The sequence below is a fragment of the Amaranthus tricolor genome, chromosome 13 (genome assembly GCF_026212465.1).
Source record: "Amaranthus tricolor cultivar Red isolate AtriRed21 chromosome 13, ASM2621246v1, whole genome shotgun sequence".
Taxonomy (NCBI): domain Eukaryota; kingdom Viridiplantae; phylum Streptophyta; class Magnoliopsida; order Caryophyllales; family Amaranthaceae; genus Amaranthus; species Amaranthus tricolor.
In genome coordinates, this window is record NC_080059.1 from 5,255,997 (window position 1) to 5,274,078 (window position 18,082).

At 32.7% G+C, this 18,082-nt stretch overlaps 2 protein-coding genes across 2 annotated transcripts; one reads left to right on the forward strand and one right to left on the reverse strand.

Moving 5' to 3' along the window:
• The first annotated feature begins 2,887 nt into the window (after window positions 1-2,887).
• LOC130798373 (uncharacterized) lies at window positions 2,888-11,459 on the forward strand. The gene is made up of 8 exons (XM_057661315.1): window positions 2,888-3,024; window positions 5,399-5,484; window positions 6,772-6,860; window positions 6,934-7,263; window positions 7,929-8,015; window positions 8,279-8,402; window positions 10,135-10,517; window positions 10,597-11,459. Exons 1-8 carry the CDS (start codon window positions 3,022-3,024, stop codon window positions 11,001-11,003), a joined length of 1,509 nt encoding a protein of 502 aa, XP_057517298.1. The 5' UTR covers window positions 2,888-3,021; the 3' UTR covers window positions 11,004-11,459.
• Window positions 11,460-11,898: 439 nt separating this feature from the next.
• LOC130798372 (DNAJ protein JJJ1 homolog) lies at window positions 11,899-16,114 on the reverse strand. The gene is made up of 4 exons (XM_057661314.1): window positions 15,938-16,114; window positions 13,252-14,954; window positions 12,713-12,771; window positions 11,899-12,601 (listed from the first exon to the last, which is right to left on the reverse strand). The coding sequence occupies exons 2-4, from the start codon at window positions 14,944-14,946 to the stop codon at window positions 12,544-12,546; spliced, it is 1,812 nt and encodes a 603-aa protein (XP_057517297.1). The 5' UTR covers window positions 14,947-14,954; window positions 15,938-16,114; the 3' UTR covers window positions 11,899-12,543.
• Window positions 16,115-18,082: the final 1,968 nt, after the last annotated feature.

Genomic DNA, 18,082 nt, shown 5'->3' on the forward strand with positions numbered 1-18,082 from the left:
AGATGTAGTTGAGAGTAAACATTGTGTAGTAACAACATATTTGGCGTTATAACATAATATATTTAGGGTTATAACATGGTATATTCGGGGTTATAAAAATAACTTATATTTAGGATTATAACATAATATAATTGGTATTATAACTGTGAACATTTGACATAGGTTGATGTAGTTGAGAATATAACATTGCGTAGTTTGTTTTATAACATAATATAGTTGGGAGTATAATATAGTTTAATGGGTGTTATTACATAGTTTAATTGGGATTACAACATAGTTTATTAGGGGTTATAATATAGTTTAATTGTAATTATAACATTGTTTAGTTTGGGGTAACATTATTTAGTTGGGATTATAACATTACTTTATAAATCTAAAATATTATAAACTACGCACAATTATATACACTATTATGAATCCAAATACACACTATTATACTTCCAACATAATTCCAAATATGAATACATAACAATACGACAAATACCACTATTATAAACCCAAATACACAATATTATAAATCCAAATACATAATATTATAATTCCAGCTGCTATAAGCCCTTTGTTTGGGTACTTAATCAGTCACCTTTAATTGTTGATGGTTGTCATTTTGATCCTTAGAAGAAATCTTTATGATACCTTTGTGAATACAGAAGTCAGAACGACACCATCACTTATCTTTCCCAAATTTTAAACCCTAAAATTAAAAACAAGTAAAATCAAAAAACAAACAAATTTAAAATTTTAAAATATCAAACTATAAACTTAAATTAGGTTAAAATACTAACTTACTTTCTTTCTTCAACATTACTATTATTTTTACTATTGTTGTCTTCTTCGATATCACTATTTTCACCATTGTTGTCTTCTTCAATGTCACTATTTTCACCATTGATGAAGCTTAATTTTTTTTAAAAGAAAATAAGAGGATTGTAATTCCAACTAATATATAACACAATTAACCCAAAAAAAAAAAGGAAAGCTTTGAAAATGAAAATGGTGAAGATGAAACATAAATACATACCTTTGATGGTCTTACAAATGTTGAAAAAGATAAACAGATAGTAAACGACAAATAGATTTGAGAAAGAAAGATGAATATTAAAAACTACAAATAAAATTTAAGAGAGAACCATAAAAGGTTTATGTCATGAAAGAGTGAAATGAAAAATCGAAAATAAAAATTAAAAAGTTAACAGAAGCGTGTGTGTCTTGCACCAAATTAACAACAAAACTCAAAGCGTAAATCAAACATTATTGGATGTAGTTTTTATATTTCAGTTTAGTTAATTTTTTCGCACGTGACTAATCAAGAAAGTCGAAATTAGAATTAGCAAAAGAAGCCTTCTAGCTTTTTGTTTAACACACTCTTTAATGATCTTTTAAATAAAGTATGTAGCTAAAATAAGTTAGATAAGCCTCCAAATAACATAAATTTTCTTATGTGAAACAATTTATTCGTGAGACGTTATTTATATATGGACTTAATAATCTAATTAATACAATTATTAATATATAGGCTCTTTATTTTAATATCGTCTCACTAAGAAATGATCTCTCGTAATAATAGTTCTCAAGATAATGAATTACACGTCCAAGTGAAGAATTTGGGCAAAAAGTTGATTAAGCTAAAGAGAAGAATACCAGTGAAATTATTTTAAAAATATGTTTTATCATAAAACATTCTCAAAATAAGTTTGGGTGAAAAAAAATCCTAAAATATATAAGTATCTTTTAGTTCGAAGCTAAGACCTATGTATATTCGATATTATTATTAGCGAACAAGACAAACTTTAGGATAAAAAGTAAAAAAATTTGGCTACTTCGTCATTTGTTGTTACTAACAACGAACAAGAAAAGCTAATCAAAATTTGTCAATTTTCTAGTCCGTTGTTAGTAACAACGAACAAAAAAGTTAACTAATTTGACCAGCTTCTTTTATTGGTTATTAATAACACTCCAACATTAAACAAGATCGATCTAAATAGCAGACTGCTTCTTCACCATTTTATTAACCCTTAAAACGACCAAGTCTCCCATAAATATGCCATTAAATCCACTTCAAGCTTTAAAATTTCTCTACTTTCTTCCAATTTAGACATTCTAAAGTGTTCTGCGACGAATTATGGTTGCTTTAACGTATAAATTACTTCAATTATGCCTTTTTTTTTATTTCAATTTAGGCTTTTTTAAATGTTTTTCTTGACCAAATGTGGGCCAAAAATTTGCAAATTAGTCCTCTATTACTCATATTCATTTGAATCAAGATATTTATTAATTCATTTTAGTACTTTATTATTTGTTTTTTAATTATAATATAATATTTGATGGCGAAATTAAAATTTATTCACTACTCTTCCACAAAATATAAGATTGGGGTCCATACATTATATCTGTCAACAATAACAATGTCAGACCTTAATGGCTCTACATGTTTTCACTACCTTCACATTAATATTTTTATATTGCTTATGATCTCTACACGTTTCCACAATTTTTATTTTTATGATCCTATTCTTTTCTATAAAATTTGTTATTCAAACAGCTTTCAAATTAAGGCAAATATCCCATTTGATTTTTTAAAATATTCATCGATCACTTTTAATTTATAAATTATTTTTAATGTAAATGTTAAAATATAATAGTTAAGTAAAATTTTATTATTTTAATATAAAGTTTATTAATATTAAATTTTTATAATTTTTAATTATATATAATTAGAGATGTTTAACATTAAATTACAAAAATCATACGAGACACTTGGTATGGCATGAATTGGAGTGAGTATATTATTTTTAATTTCAGTAAACATTACATGATAGTACAAGTTATTAAGACTTAATCTTCTTTTCTCCTCCATTTTTTAAATTCCTTTCTCTCATTATCTTCTCAATTTTCCACCATTGACGAAAAACTTGAAGAAGCATTACTGCTTTACCATCTCCGTAGTTCTTCACTTTGTGTCCGAAAAAGGTTGAAGTTGCTGAATTTTTTTAACATTTGGAATTTTCATCAGTTAAAACCATGGTACGATATGGCTTTACTCTTCCCGTCAGTTTCCTGTATACATTTCATGCAATTTTTAATATTTTCCGTTTTAGTATCATCATTATTATGTTAAATTTGCAGTAATTTCTGAACAAGTAATTCAGTAATTGGGTATAGTTCAACTACACTAAGACTTTATACAAGATTTTTAAAATGGAAAATCATGGTGGAAAGCTTACTTTTCATTGTAATATTTTTCTCCAAAGCATGATGAAAACAATTTTCCATTTTAGAATGATAGTTTTCCTTTTAAACAAACAAGAAAATAATTCTCATATGCATGTTGTATTGGGAAATTATTTTCTGTAGAAAATATTTTCCATAAAACAAAACACCCCCTAAATGTATTGTTTCAATCTTTATCAAAACTCTAAAAAACCCACTAAAATTTTTGATTAGTGAAGTGGAATACCAGTACAAATACATTGTTTGGTACTTGGGGTTCTTGGAATAAGAAGGGTCCCAGCAAGATTGAATCTTGTAAATGGGTTTTTGTATATTTTGATGATTTTGTGCCTTGTGGGCTGCATTATATAGTTTTTTTTTATTACATTTGCCCACACTTTTTCATAGTTTATTTGTATTCCCTTTACACCTTAGTCCCCACACAGCACAGCAGCAATTTTCTAAGGTTTTTTAGTAGGGTTTTGAAATTTATTGTGTGAATAGGACAGGTTGAACAAAACTACAAATACCCTTCATTTCTTAACCTCAGCTTTCCTTTCATCAAAGCTCCACAGAAATCTACAGTTTAAAAAATGAACAATGGTAATGGCCAAATGGGTAGCACATGTTTTGTAAAATGTCTCATGGAATAATGTGCAATTCATATTTATGTGAATTTGTTAATATATTTGCCATGAAAACAACCTTTAGAGTTTAGTTTGCGTACATTTGACCCATTGAATCTCGGGTAGATTATAGCTTAAATGGAACATTAGGGTACTGAAATGTTGTTCACTTTTCTGAAATTACTTTATTATTAAGCTCCTTTACTTCTGTATGTCTTACTATAATGTAAGCTTGTTTTCTTCTATGCTTAATATTTTGATCTTTTACTGCTTTTTATGTCATTAAATTCTTGGACAAATAAACTCACTGATTCTGTTGTAATGTTCAGCTATTTGTGCATGGAAAAACTTAGTTGATCTGGTGGGTAACCTACCCACTACTAATAGACATATAAATATATTTGTTGTCGGTGAGTTGGATCCCACTACTTCCTAATATCTATTAGTGGTGGGTAGCTTACCCGGTGCTTAGATGTAGCTAAGCTCTCTGTGGATATATAGTCCTAAAAACAGGGCATGATCGTTCAGATAAAAAGCACTTGAATTATTAATTAACATAAAACATCTAGATAAGTGTGTCATTGGGCATCAATATGTTGATTTTTGTCCCCCTCCCCAAGTTTATTCTTTAAATTCCCATAGTAAGGAAGATATTATTTTTTAAGTTTGTTTCTCTGTTTTGCTGTATTATGCTTCAGTTAGCATTTGTGGTTAATTTTGCTACTTTCTTCTTGTTTGTTTAGCCAGCATACATTTTGTTCAGTTAATGTTCGGATTCTGGTAAAGTTCGATTCAAAAAATTTTAATCTGGCTACATTTCCTTATTTAAACCATTACCATTACCTTTTGCTTTCAAGAGATAGACCCTTTTTGCTTCGATTGTTGATGCCTTTTCAATTTTGTTACATGGCATGTACAAATGACTCTTTATGTTTCTGTCATTGTGGTTTTCTTCACCATGTGGAATGCATATGTGAATTATGGTAATTGCTAATATCACCTTTTTTTTGGACTTTAATTTTTTATGAATATGAAACTATCTTGAGGGGTGACAATGATGATGACCGCTGCTGTATAATCTCAAAATTTATGCCATATTATTGTGATGAGTGTCTTGTGAAGCATTCTATAGTCATCATTTTAATCTTAACAATAATGAAACTTATACTTTCAATCCTGTGTTTGTGAAATGATAACGTGTTGAATCCTTCACACGTAGATTTTCATCACTGCTTGTGAAGCTTCAACTAGCGGAGTTTCCTACGAACAACAAAGCTCTCCGAAACTATGGCCATAAAAAGGAGTTGTTGTTTCATTTGTGAATGGCTGTTAACTCCATAGTTTAGCTTTATGTATGGTAATTGCACCAAGTCAAGCACACACAATGTATGCAAGACAACTTTGCTTCAGCCTATGCTCCTCTTTGGCACAGATCTATGTTCTGATGACTTTGTAGAAGAATGATGTTATGCTGTTAGTCAAGCAATCTTCATATAGTAATTAGTTTGGAAGGAGCTATGTGGATCAAAAGTATTTATTTTCTGCTTTTAATTTATGTGCAGGAAAAACCATGTGAAGTATGTGGGGATACTGGCTGGGTACATGCTATAGTCATATGCACTAAATGCAAAGTAACTCGTGAACATCGGTATAATAGCCATCTCTTATAATTTCTCCATATTGAGTGCATTGATTTTCAAATTATCTGAGGGTACCAAAATGTTGTCTCAAAGTTGGCATATTCATGGAAATTAACTAATTAAGACTAGTTCAAACAAAATCGTCACTATGAGAAAGCTTAACTCATTTCAATCTTTACTACAACAAGTATTAGTCAAAATCTTGAGCAAAGTTTTACAATCATAGTAATATACAATCATAAGCAGCATAACGCTGTTAAATTTAGAGAAGCATGTCCCTAAAGAGATCATGGTGAAGAGGGTTACTGCCATACAACGGTATTGCATGCGTATGTATGGTCATAGCTGAAAAGACGGCTTTATCGTCAATGTGCAGATTAATTAATACTTGTATGACTTTGGATGACAAAAATGTGAAAGGGTAATGGTATCTTTTACGCTGATGGTTCTTTCAAGATAAGCTTATTGTACTTTCTTTTGAGATGAAGAAGAATGATTGGTAGATTCCTAGACTTCTAGAATTTATTTCTATTATGAGATGTTTATTAATTCCAAAAGAATTTTTGCTATCAATAGGAAATGTTTAAAAGTTAAACTTGTCATCTATCAAATTAGGTGTTATGAGTTGCGTTGCTATCAAGTTGAAAAGGAAATGCATCAAGGTTTGATAGTTGCTAACCACTCACTGCAGTTCTCAGGATTCCCAAATTGTTGGAAATTTTGTGCAGATTTGGTTTTCAAAACTTTCTTTATAATGTATACATTATTTGTCCACTTTTCTATTTAGTTGTCATATTTGGTTACTTTTTCCATATGTCAAAGACAATGTTGTTTCTCCATCGTTTAAATCCGTGCTGGCTTATGTTTGCGTAGAATGTATTGGAGAACATATTCCATCTTCATAACATGGTCCCTTATCTATGTATTTCAGTATTTTTTTCATTGGCTTTGTGTTTGCTTCTTGCATCTTAATGAACTTTGAAGACTGTAACTAGTGTCACATGATTTGTTAATCTCCTTGCGAATCGCGAATTGAAAAATGGGAATAATGGTCGTTTCTGGTCTATTTTTGGACATATTTGAGCAAATCGTGAATCCAAAAGGCGAATTAAGTAGCGAATTATGTTACACTGACTTAAACTGAAGTTGCAAATGGTAAAAGTGTGCGTTAGTATCTTACGTGGATAGTGGTTACGTAAACTTTTGTTGGGGTCAGTTATCCTGTTGAATTAAACGTAATGAAGACAATTTTAGTGTCTTGAGTCTTGACCCCCTTTTCAAATTTAATATTCCAGGTATTGCATGAGAGTAATGCTAGAACATGATCCAGAAAATTGGGTCTGTGAAGAATGTGTCTTCAATCATTTACATTTATCCAAATTGGGTATTTTTCTTTACTTTTGAAAGTAATTTCAACTCGGTAAGATATTTGTACCAATGTATGCTTTGTTTTGCAGCTCAACGCAAGCAACCTAGTGGCTCAGGTATGAGGTTTACACTTAGGAGACCCCCACAAGATTCCAAGGTTCGGTATATATCACCTGAAGAAGCAATAGGCTTAAAATCTGGAGAATTGAGAAATAACTCGTTTACACCAAGGAATGCTCACAGATCACCAGTTAGAAATCCTTTAGCATCTAACATAGAGGCCATTCCATCTTCCTCTGCACCTTTTAGATACAAATTTAAACCAAATCCTTCAGCTGTGCCTTTGGGAAGAAGGGAGCCCCTGATTAACTCCAGCAGGCGTAGCTGTTTGAAGGATAAGAAATTGTCACCATCCACAGGTAGTAGAAACCCTTTTAAACTATGTTCTTCCAAATCCTTGTAAATATAAATCCTATGTTTTTATTTAAGTGCACCAGTACTCCTGATAATCTTAGGAAAATTTGCATCACAAGGTTTTTAGCTTTTGTAAAATGACGCTTTTTGATGTCTGTGGCAGAGAAAGATTTTTTACACCAGAAACAACTTTATCGGAAAGAATCATCTACAGCTAAATGTTCCTCACCTACAAATACACACACATCATATGCCATGGAGCTGAAAAAAAGTTATCCATCCATACATTTATTTCTAGTACATGCCTATAGTAATATCCCGAAATATGCATTCTTGTTTAGGAATTAGGATTCTGAGTAATTAACCTAGAGTTTTTGGGTTTGATTATCCCAATTCCCCCTCCTTGAGGCTTGTGGAATGTGGATTAATTGTTGGGTACTACTTTGTGGCAACCTTCTGTGTAAATATGCACAGTAGGCCATAGTTGTTGATTCCCTCACAAGCTCGTGGAGGTTGTGTTCTCTGATACTAGTGATTTACATAAATAAATATACTGTCAATCTAAATTCTTTCACCTAGGTTTTCTTCTAGCATATTATCTAGCTGATCTGGTGCAACAGTATGCTGCTAAAGCTAAAGGGATTAACCTTTCTTCATGGGCCTTTATCAGATGGACCTGTACAACAGCATACTGAGGAAAACCTGACAGCCAAGTGTGTTACTTTTGGGAATCTTCCCAAATCTGGTGTGAGTACAGGTACATGATGGAATTGGTGTTATTTGTCTAAGATGTTTATCTTGAACTTAAAAACTTGTCTTATTGGCTATGCTCGAAAGGGAGCACTACCTATGCATGAATAGAGATGCTAATTTAAACAGTTTTCAAAGGCCTCAAAACATTGTCACTTGATTCTAAAGCTTTAAATTTGTCTGCTTGTTGATGCATTGTTTGTATAAAAAAATCTCTGTAGTTTTATGCTCCGAACTGATTTTCCTGATAAGATAATATTTTTTGAGCAGGAACTGATTATGATACTGGGGCTCAACCCAAGCATATTGGTTCCAAGGGGAGGGAGTCTTCGAAAGTTACAATGGTGTTCGATAGGTACCTACCAAACCATCCTGCAGTGTCTCCAACATGGAAGTAAGTTACATCTTTCAATTTATGATGAATATATGACTCACTCAAATTTCATTATGATGAATCCTCTGAATCATTTTCGGAAACTAACAAATTATTAAGTCGTCTTTCTAGTACTAATCATGCAAAACTATTAGTTGATGGAATCCATTCCCGAATTCTATATAGTTTTAGGTAACTGGAATTGCTTCATGTCTTTGCTTGGGGGAGATTAGACACGATAACTTGGGATATGCCTCTAACTTGAGGTGTCAATACATGCTCAGAAGCTAGTATGGTACACCGTCTAATTTGTATGTTTTAAGGGTCTAAACTGGAAAGTTCTTAACTTGCTGCTGTGGCAACTGGAAACTCGGTTACGATTGTTATAGATGACAAAGTCTAGTATAGTGCACAATAATTTATTGTGAACCACTCCTCACTTTCTAGCGTACTAATTTATACCCCTTACTCTCCTCTCCACTATCCCGCACTCTTCACTCTCCACTTCACTAGCCCACTAACATATGTTATAAGGGTCTAATCTGGAAAGTTCTTAACTTATTTATGTTGTGAATAAATTACTTCACAATATATGAAGGCTTGCGCATTTTGGCTATCAACCCTCTTCCCCTAATGAGCAATACTTTATTGCCTGTTATAAATAATGTTGAATTAAGTAATATGAACCAATTGCAATGGATTGGCAATTCCAATTTCAATATTAACAAACACAGGTTCTTAGTTTCAGGAGTTAATTCTTATTGATTAACATCTTAATTATCACTTTGCTGGAAATCCATTTTCCTAATTCTTGAGCATACCTTGTTCAATATTCAAAAAATTTATGGCCTATTGGGGTAATTCCTCTTTTAAAGTTGCAACAGTTGAACAATTAATTTTTCTCCTATTCATTTTATTTTTTATTTGTTAATATGACAAGCATGCATGTTGACATACTGAAACATCTTCCGGTGTGCTGTGTGTGAATATTTCTCGTGTATCTCTGAGTTATTAATGGAGTAGTGCAAGAGTCGATAAATATTAATCATTACTGTATGATACTTCTCTTAAACTGATTCCCTATATGTTGCTTCACATTAGAAAAAACATGATGGAACTTATTCCCTTAAACAATCGATAAACATAAATAGATAAATATTGTTCAATTAAGAATAGCTTTCGTTCTATGTTAAAGTTTCGCTGGTTCTTAGTGTGCTTTGTTTTGTAGTTTATGCTTTGTCTTTCTTCCGAACTTTCTCTGCTTACTAAAATGAGTTATTCCCCTTAAACCCTAAGGCCTAAACCAGTGTCACACGATTTGTTAATCTCCTCACGAATCGTGAATCGAAAAAAGCAAATTATGTTCGATTTTGGGCTATTTTTCAACACTTTTTAGCGAATCCCGAATTCAGAAGGCAAATTAGCTAGAGAATTATGTTACACAGGTCTAAATCCTAAAAAAACAATTTTACTGCCTAAATGCTAAATCCCAATAGCTACGATCGGCTACATGAACCAAAAGTTTATCTTCTAAGATTGTCAACAACAATCCTCTTTTTTTCTGTTCACTCCTGTCGCTTGTCTAGTTTTAGATCCTGTAGACCCAATTCCTTTTATTCACTTTTATTAGTAAACAGTCATTGCCTTTTCTCAGAGAACTTTCTAGACGAAATTCCTTTGGTGTGATATTTGTGATTTATTTACTTGCCAATTTCGTTTTTTCTAATCTGACAAATTCTGTTCGCCTTTAAAGGGGAACTTTCAAAATCACTGGAGATGTGCATTGGAGTTTCGTTGTTCATGCACATCCTCCGTGTAAAGTTCACAGAAAAGTCTACATATTGTCAAAACAACTACCCAATGCGCTCCAGTTCAAAATGCTGCCTCGACAGAAGTCTTGGCTGGACATGTTCGATGGCGATGTTCCCAGTGAACTCGACATTGGATTGTACTTTTTCCCTTCTATGACCTCTCACTTTGACGGAGGTGGTGAATCACCAAGAGTAACATATGATGAACAAAGTTGTTGCTCCCTTTTGGAGTACCTGGATGAGCGCGACTTGCTCTTGGTAAGCTACATTGGTGAAGTGGAGATTTTCGTTCTCTCTTCAAAACATCTGCAAGAGGCATCTCAGAGTAAACTTCATCCTTAAAATTTCGTATGTTTAGACAACTACATCCCTCCTATACTGCTTTCTCACTTTTATTACTGCAGAAATCAACAAAAAACGCTTTTTGTGGGGCCTCTTCCGCCCTTCTGAAGCAGCGTTAAGGGCAGTGGATTCGATGAGGGCACATGCAGCACAATGCTCTGTCTCCCAGCAAAACCGTTCTGATCTGTTGCAACAGCGTCTTTTACTGGACGGTGAATCGATGGACATGGATGTTGACATGCAAGGAGGACACAACGTCGGTTTTGTTGATGTCGTTGTGGCGAAACCCAATAGAGAGTTGAATGGTAAAATTGAAAAAACTTTACCTTTTACAACCTCTATTCTACCCGATTCGTTGGAATTTGAAAAACAACTGCAAGAGAGGTTCGAAAAGTTCACTGCGTTTATGAAAGCAGAAGAGGCAGCGAGAGAATGTATGAAAGTGAAAGTGAAAGAAGTGGATGCCTAAGAGCTATGCCACTCGAACATATGCTCGTGTGATTACGATTGCAACATTAACATCTGACTAAATAGGTTAGTACTCGAATGTACAGTCGTCCAAGTAACTTGTTAGATGTCGTGCATGTCGATATAGGACGGGATTAGGTTTGAATCGGAATTGTGTATATTTTGTTACACTTTGTATGTGCTCTGTAATACTAAACCCTTGACTTTTGTTCCCTTCAACTGCTGGCCTGCTGCTGCCTTATGTTGGCTTCGCATCGACTTAGCATATTGGTCAATGGTCATATTACTATCGGAAAGGTTTACGTTGGGTAGTGTCAAATTGTAAAAATATGAACCATGCTCCCTCGTCCATCATATTGAGTTTGTTGCCGTGACATTACACTCTCACTAGAACATTATGAGGCAAACTCATGGGATAGAGGAGTGTCCTTCAAAGTTTTGAGAAGTTACGATTCGTTCTTATCTTTCAGAAATGTAAAATAAATTTTGTTCCACCGCTTTTAGTAAGTATTTATTTGCATAATACGATAAAAAAAAACAAAGCGTTAGACATTGTTGTTAAAAATATGACATTATTAGCCTCATGGGATGCGAGTGAGATACTCTATCCCCAAAACTTGCTCCATTTACTTGATTTTTGTGATAGTTTTTCTTGATATTTTAAGCTAAGTTTTTAGGAATCGATGGTAAATGTTTCCCCATTTTTACATTTTACTTTTACTTAGATTATTATTGTACTTCTTAGCCTGCTAACAATTTAAATTATGTGGAAACAAAATACAATTGCTAGCTAATAGAATTATTACAAAGAAGATTGGGCCCGGAAAAGTATGTTAACCATAGGCAAAGCTATGTTGAAAACTTTCCATTTAAAAAAATACTAATGGTATATGTTTAATTGTTGACACTAAATCGTGAAAATGATAATGAAATTGTAATTTAGCTGTAAAACTATTAGACAAGATGCATGATTATGCTTGTTTTAGTCAAAATTTTTGTATTCATTCGTTAATGACCTTGCTACAAATCACTTCATCATCTAGCTGGGTGAGCATCTAGTTGTCGATACTTACAAAATAGAACTTATCTTGATCTGTGGCAAAATTTTATTAGCAAGTATATTACAACCCGAAAATGTATAAATATAAGTATTTGCTCCAATTGTTACAAAATCCGACTCTCCTTTCAATTCTCTTTCTAACTAAACTACTACAAAAAATGTTCAAATTAGTGGAAATTAATGATTTCTAAAGAACAAACCTATGACACAACCATTCATGACTCAACCCAATTCCATGTGCATGTCAATTATGGCTAAAAAGAATTACACTGTATCCAAAAATTCTCTTTCACAGTCAAAAGCAACAGCAAAAATGTTTTCCTCCCAAGTTCTAGCAAAACAAAAACAACAGACAATATTGGAACGAAGCTGATTTACATTCCTGAATCCTGTCATTTGCCATCAGTATGAGGGAGATGAATGTGCTAGTGTGGTGCAGTCTGCTGCCTGGTTTTTTGATCTTCAAATTCAAGAGTCTAGATCATCTAGATTTCAATGATGCATGACCCGACTCGCTTAAATGCTTGTGAAGTTTTGTTCTGTGACATGATGATAGCACAATATTATCAAAATTACGACCAGGATTACAACAAATATAAAAGAAATGGGATGCAAGAGCTTCAGGAAAGCAAAAAAGTTACTAAAATTACCTTGACTCGAACTCCTCTCCACATTTCTCACAAACTGGGTCGCGGTTTTTTAATTTTTCCTACAGAAGAACATGTTGTCAATCATTAATGAATGTAACAAGCATGAAGAATGCAGACACGAGTTACACATTTCTTCTTTTCCTATGAACCAGTCAGCCATAATAAAATAAGACTTTTCAGATCAATGGATAACATCATCGTATTAAATGTTATTTTCAACAGTCCAACACAGCATGACATTACCCAATGCCATTACCGTGGCTGCCGCCTAGGTAGAGGCGTAGGGTAAGGGTGGTCAGGCGTATGTGGTCCTTACCATTGTACAAAGAGGTTGAGTGATTGCAAATAGCATTTACAGCTTCACATTATAAAACACATGGTCGGATGTACACAACCTTACCCATATTAAAGATAAAAGAGGTTGTCTTTCAATTGACCCTTGGTGTAGTATTTTATCAAACAAAAGTCATCATATATAGAAAATAAAGTTCACCAAAGACCTAAGTGAGGCATGACAAGTCATATACTACAATACATACCTTTTGTTTCCTTCCCTTGGAGTTCTTCGATTTGGATTCAGTATCTTGCTTGACGTTACCTTTCCTCCCAAAAGATTGTTTTTCAGCCTTACTAGTGCTACTACTAGCTTGTGTATGATATGCACGATCATCTTCTCCATTATTTGGGGCATTTGAAGCATCAATATTATTTTCCTCCACCTGAACATCATTTGCTCTTGTTGCTTCTGCTTCAGAAGCTTTTCCCTTCTCTTTCATGGCTCGTCTGCTCTTCTTTTTGCCTTTCTTCTTATTATATTCCATAGGTTCTGCATCATCCTCACTCAGGACATTATTGTTTTCAATAGATTCATCCTTTATAGTAACATTTGCCTTATTCCAACGATTGGAAATCAGGGTTTCAAGAAAAATTGACTCGTTCTCAAATCCAGTAGACTCCTCCTCATATCCAGAAGCAGACTCCTCAATCCCATTTCCTTTTTTATCGTTACCAATGACATCATCATCTGAAAGGAGTTCATATCTACTTCTTTCCTCCTCAAATCCAACACTTTCTTTAAAATCTTCAACTAAATCATCAGCATCATCCTCTACAGACACAAAACCATTACCAGAAACATCATCATCAGCATTATTCCCACCCACTTGCTTACCATCTTCATCTTGATACTGAAATTTACTATCAATATCCTCCTCAACATCCTCATAAATGTCTTCCTCCACAAAAGATTTCCTCAACTGATCCACCTTTTCCTTATGCTTCTTAGACTGCTCGTGATTTTTCCACTGTTTGTCTGACTTAAACTTCTTCCCACAAGCAACACAATAGAACTCCTCTCTTTCCTCCTCTCCTTGCTCCTCTTCCACTTCAAAATCCTCTACCTCCTCAACCTTAGCCCAGTCTGGCTCCTCGTACATTCTAGCCCTCTCCAGCTTCTCCCTTTCTCGCTCCTTCCTCTTTGCCAACTCCTCCTCCTGTTTCTTTTGCCTCTCCTTCTCCTTCTTCACCATCATATCAATCACCCTCTTATCTCTCTTCTTTACAAATTCCACCAGCCCACGAACCGTCTCATTAAACTCCCTCTTAGCTTTTTTCCTCAGCTTTTTATTCTCCTCCTCCATCACCCTCCTTGATTTTCGATTCACCCCACCTGCAGCATCCCACTTATCCACCCACCCAAAATCCATAACAGTACAAAATCCCAACCAATACCCATAAAAAGCATTAACCTGACTATAATCAGAACCCAAATCTCCAAACAACGGGGCCTCCTTAACCAATGCTAAGCTCAACCCTATAACCTTACAATAATTGATCTCATGGGCATAAATTTTATCAAAGACATCACCATAAACCTTGTAAAACCCAGTTTTCGAATTGGTATAATCAGTGTAGCACGTGGGTGAAAAATAGGAAAATAAGTCTGGGAATGGAGAATCAGAATTACCACCAGAACTGGAAGAAAAAAGGATTTGTGAACGATGGGAATCATACCAAGAACGCTCTTTTGGATCGGATAAAACTTCATAGGCACGAACAAGCTCTTGAAAAGAAGCATTTGCATCAGCAGAAGGTGTTCCAGATTGAACAAGCTTATCAGGATGACGTTGAAGAGCTAGCTTTTTGTAAGCGCTGCGAATTTCATCTTGCGTGCAGCTTTGTGGAAGACCCAATACCTCATAATAACACCTCTTTTCTCTTTCAGTATCAGCCATTAATTCACCTTCAAAATGAAAATAGGTGAAAAGTAATGTGTTATATTCTAGTAAAGTTCATCATGTCAAAAACCATATAAATAACAAAAAAGGCACTAGAATTTGTAGTTAGTTATTGTGTAACAAAAATAATACGTACATTTATTCACAGAATTTCATCCACAGACTTAATCAGTCTCTTCAATAAATCTTCTAAATTCAATCCACTTATTATTTTATCCCATGACTACAACTTAATATATCAATTTTCAATACTTTGTAGCTTTGTGCAGTATCCGAGGGACTAAGAAGTAGGTTTTCACTTGTGTGACGATACCTTTATCGTCAAAAATATAAATGAGTTTGGCAAACGGCAAAAAGCTTGAATATGATTGGAGCAGCTTGTTCAAAAATAGCTATTTCATGACATGTTGTTTCAAACCATTGGAATTACAAAGCTTGACAATCCAACAATCTATTTGTGTCAAAATAAGCTGTGAAATAAACTATTTCAACAAAGAGATATCCGGTACCAAATGTTATAACTTTCTCCAACTTTAACAAAACATTAAAAGAAAACATAAACAATTAGGGTTAACAAAATCAAGAGAAAAACATAGATGTACTGATTAAGGAAAGCAATTGAGCACACAAAGTAAGATATTCAGATCAATTCATTAGACGAACCCTCAACCCAAATCAACAAATATAGATATAAATTGACATAAAGAAGAATTATGATAAATTAAGCTATCGAATCAAAACTAACTTGAAATTTCCAAAAATTTGGGAATAAAACAAACTTTACCAATCGCAGATTGAGCAAATAAAAATAAGATAAAAGATTACTTAAATTGGTAATTTATGTGACTTTTGCTAAAAATTTATCTTCTGACTTATATTTTGATTTTGGTACTTAAATTATCATTGCTTGGCGGGGATGTAAATTCATACGGCTGCACTAACAACACCAAATGAATGGTTAAAAAATACTTCTACAAAAAAAGCTTACTTGATCAGTACTACGCTTGCTGGCTGCGTGACGCACCGAAAAAATGGAGGACTTTTTTCTGGTATTTTGGCTGTCTTAAGGGAGGAAACGAGAAGACAGAATGGGATTTTCGGCTTTGCGGACTAAACAGTCGGAACAACCTAAAGTTACTACGTAAGTTTATAATATTAATAAAATCGAATCTCTTCTAATCCTGTACTTCCCTCTGTTTGCCCAATGACTAGGGGGGTTAAAAACCAAATCGATCCATATATATCCTTTAATTTGAATTGGATATCAAATATTCGATTTTCTTTAGCTTTTTTTTAACATTTTACGTTTTTGTACACCTTATTTTTAAAATTCATTTATCGTTCTTTCTATTCAATCGAAATTGTATTTTAAAGTTTGACAAAAAATCATTTTGAGAATATGGTTGGATTTTTAAAAGTCTAAATTAATTATAAATTAATTAGTAAAGCAATTGAGTTGCAATGTTGCAATTGAGAATTGTAAATATTAGAATATTCAATAACCTAAATAGAGTATTATATATATATGAATTATGTTATTTGAATTATGAGTACTACTACATACTTTGGGCATAACTACTTTATTTCTTTGAATTTATATATACTTCTTCATTTCATTTTATAAGGGTTATTATCTAGCCTATGTGTCCTTAACCTCTTATTTGTATGGTTTCTTTTTTATTAGTTTTTTGTTTTCCTTTTGTAGTGGTTCTATCTTTTATAGGCTTTTATGTTATCTTTCTCATGTAATCACGTCCCGTTATCTTCTTTGAGTCGAGAGACTCTTTTGGCCGCGCTCTCCTTTATGGGTATGAGTTGCCGCTGTTTTTCCCTCTCTAGACCCCGACCTTAGTTTTCTAAGAGTGTAATATCTTGTGTAGGATGATGATGATTGATGATGTAGCCTATGTCATAGCCTCATAAGTTATGATTTAAGAGGCATTAAATTTATAAGTTTGATTAAAGCATCCACAATGGCTTCTCATCTTAGATGTTTAAGGATGAGGTCTAAAATAAGTGATATTTGGAAATCTATAAACCATTTATGATATTAAAAAATATAAAAAAATTAATTAAGAAAATATATATGACGATAAAACTATTGGACAATTTACATTTGTATATTAGGTACTCTTATGTGTATCTCCTTTTAAATTTGCTTCAAAGAACATAAATATGAATATCTATCTACAGTGGTAATATTCTATTTCTTTCACATCTCTCGTGGGTGAACATTACTATTGATATTAAATGAAGGTTTAACTCCGAGTGTGTACAACACAAGGATGAAGGAGAACAACAAGAATTGGCTACAAGGTTGACATACAATTTACAAACACGTGCAATGATATTTATTTAAGGGTGGATTGAAAGTGTTAAGATAAAATTTCTCACTTAAAAAGCTAATATTTAATGTGCGAGAATATTTTTGAAAAATTTTTTTGATATAACTTTTGTGACAAAGAAGATATGAAATTCTTTAACTAATTTCAATTGCTTTGAAAGTGAAGTATTTAGCCTTATTAGAATCAACTGTTTATAATAAACAAAAATAATTATATTAATGCCCCTCAAAACATAGGTTAGAACATCCTTTTAATATAACACTCAAATATCAAAATCCTTTTAATATTTCAACTTCTGTTTAGATGTAAGTATTAGTAAAACAGGAGCACAATTTGTTTTTATTTGAACTTTTAACAGTATTTTCTATCATGTTGATTTATTTGATTGATTTTGTATATAACATAATTTAAATTCAAATGAAATTAAATCAGAGTAAAAAAAAATCATAAAATAATATTAAGACAAATAAATGTAAAAAATATAATGAGATATTTAAAAGGTTAAATTTAAAAGGTCAACGGTTGATTTTTTACTAAATTGTTGTAAGTTTGTAACATGAGACACTCAATTTTTTTCAACTTATTTGTCTAAAATACTTTGTTCCACTATTAAATGATAAATTTATCTTATTGTTAAACGGCACAAAAATTAAAATGTTGTATATAATGTGATATTTAAAAATAAAAGAAAATATAAAACAAAAAATTGTGAGTCTTATGAAAAATGAGATAAATTAATTGAAATATATACTAATTAAATTAAAATAAGACAAATTGAATGACTAAAC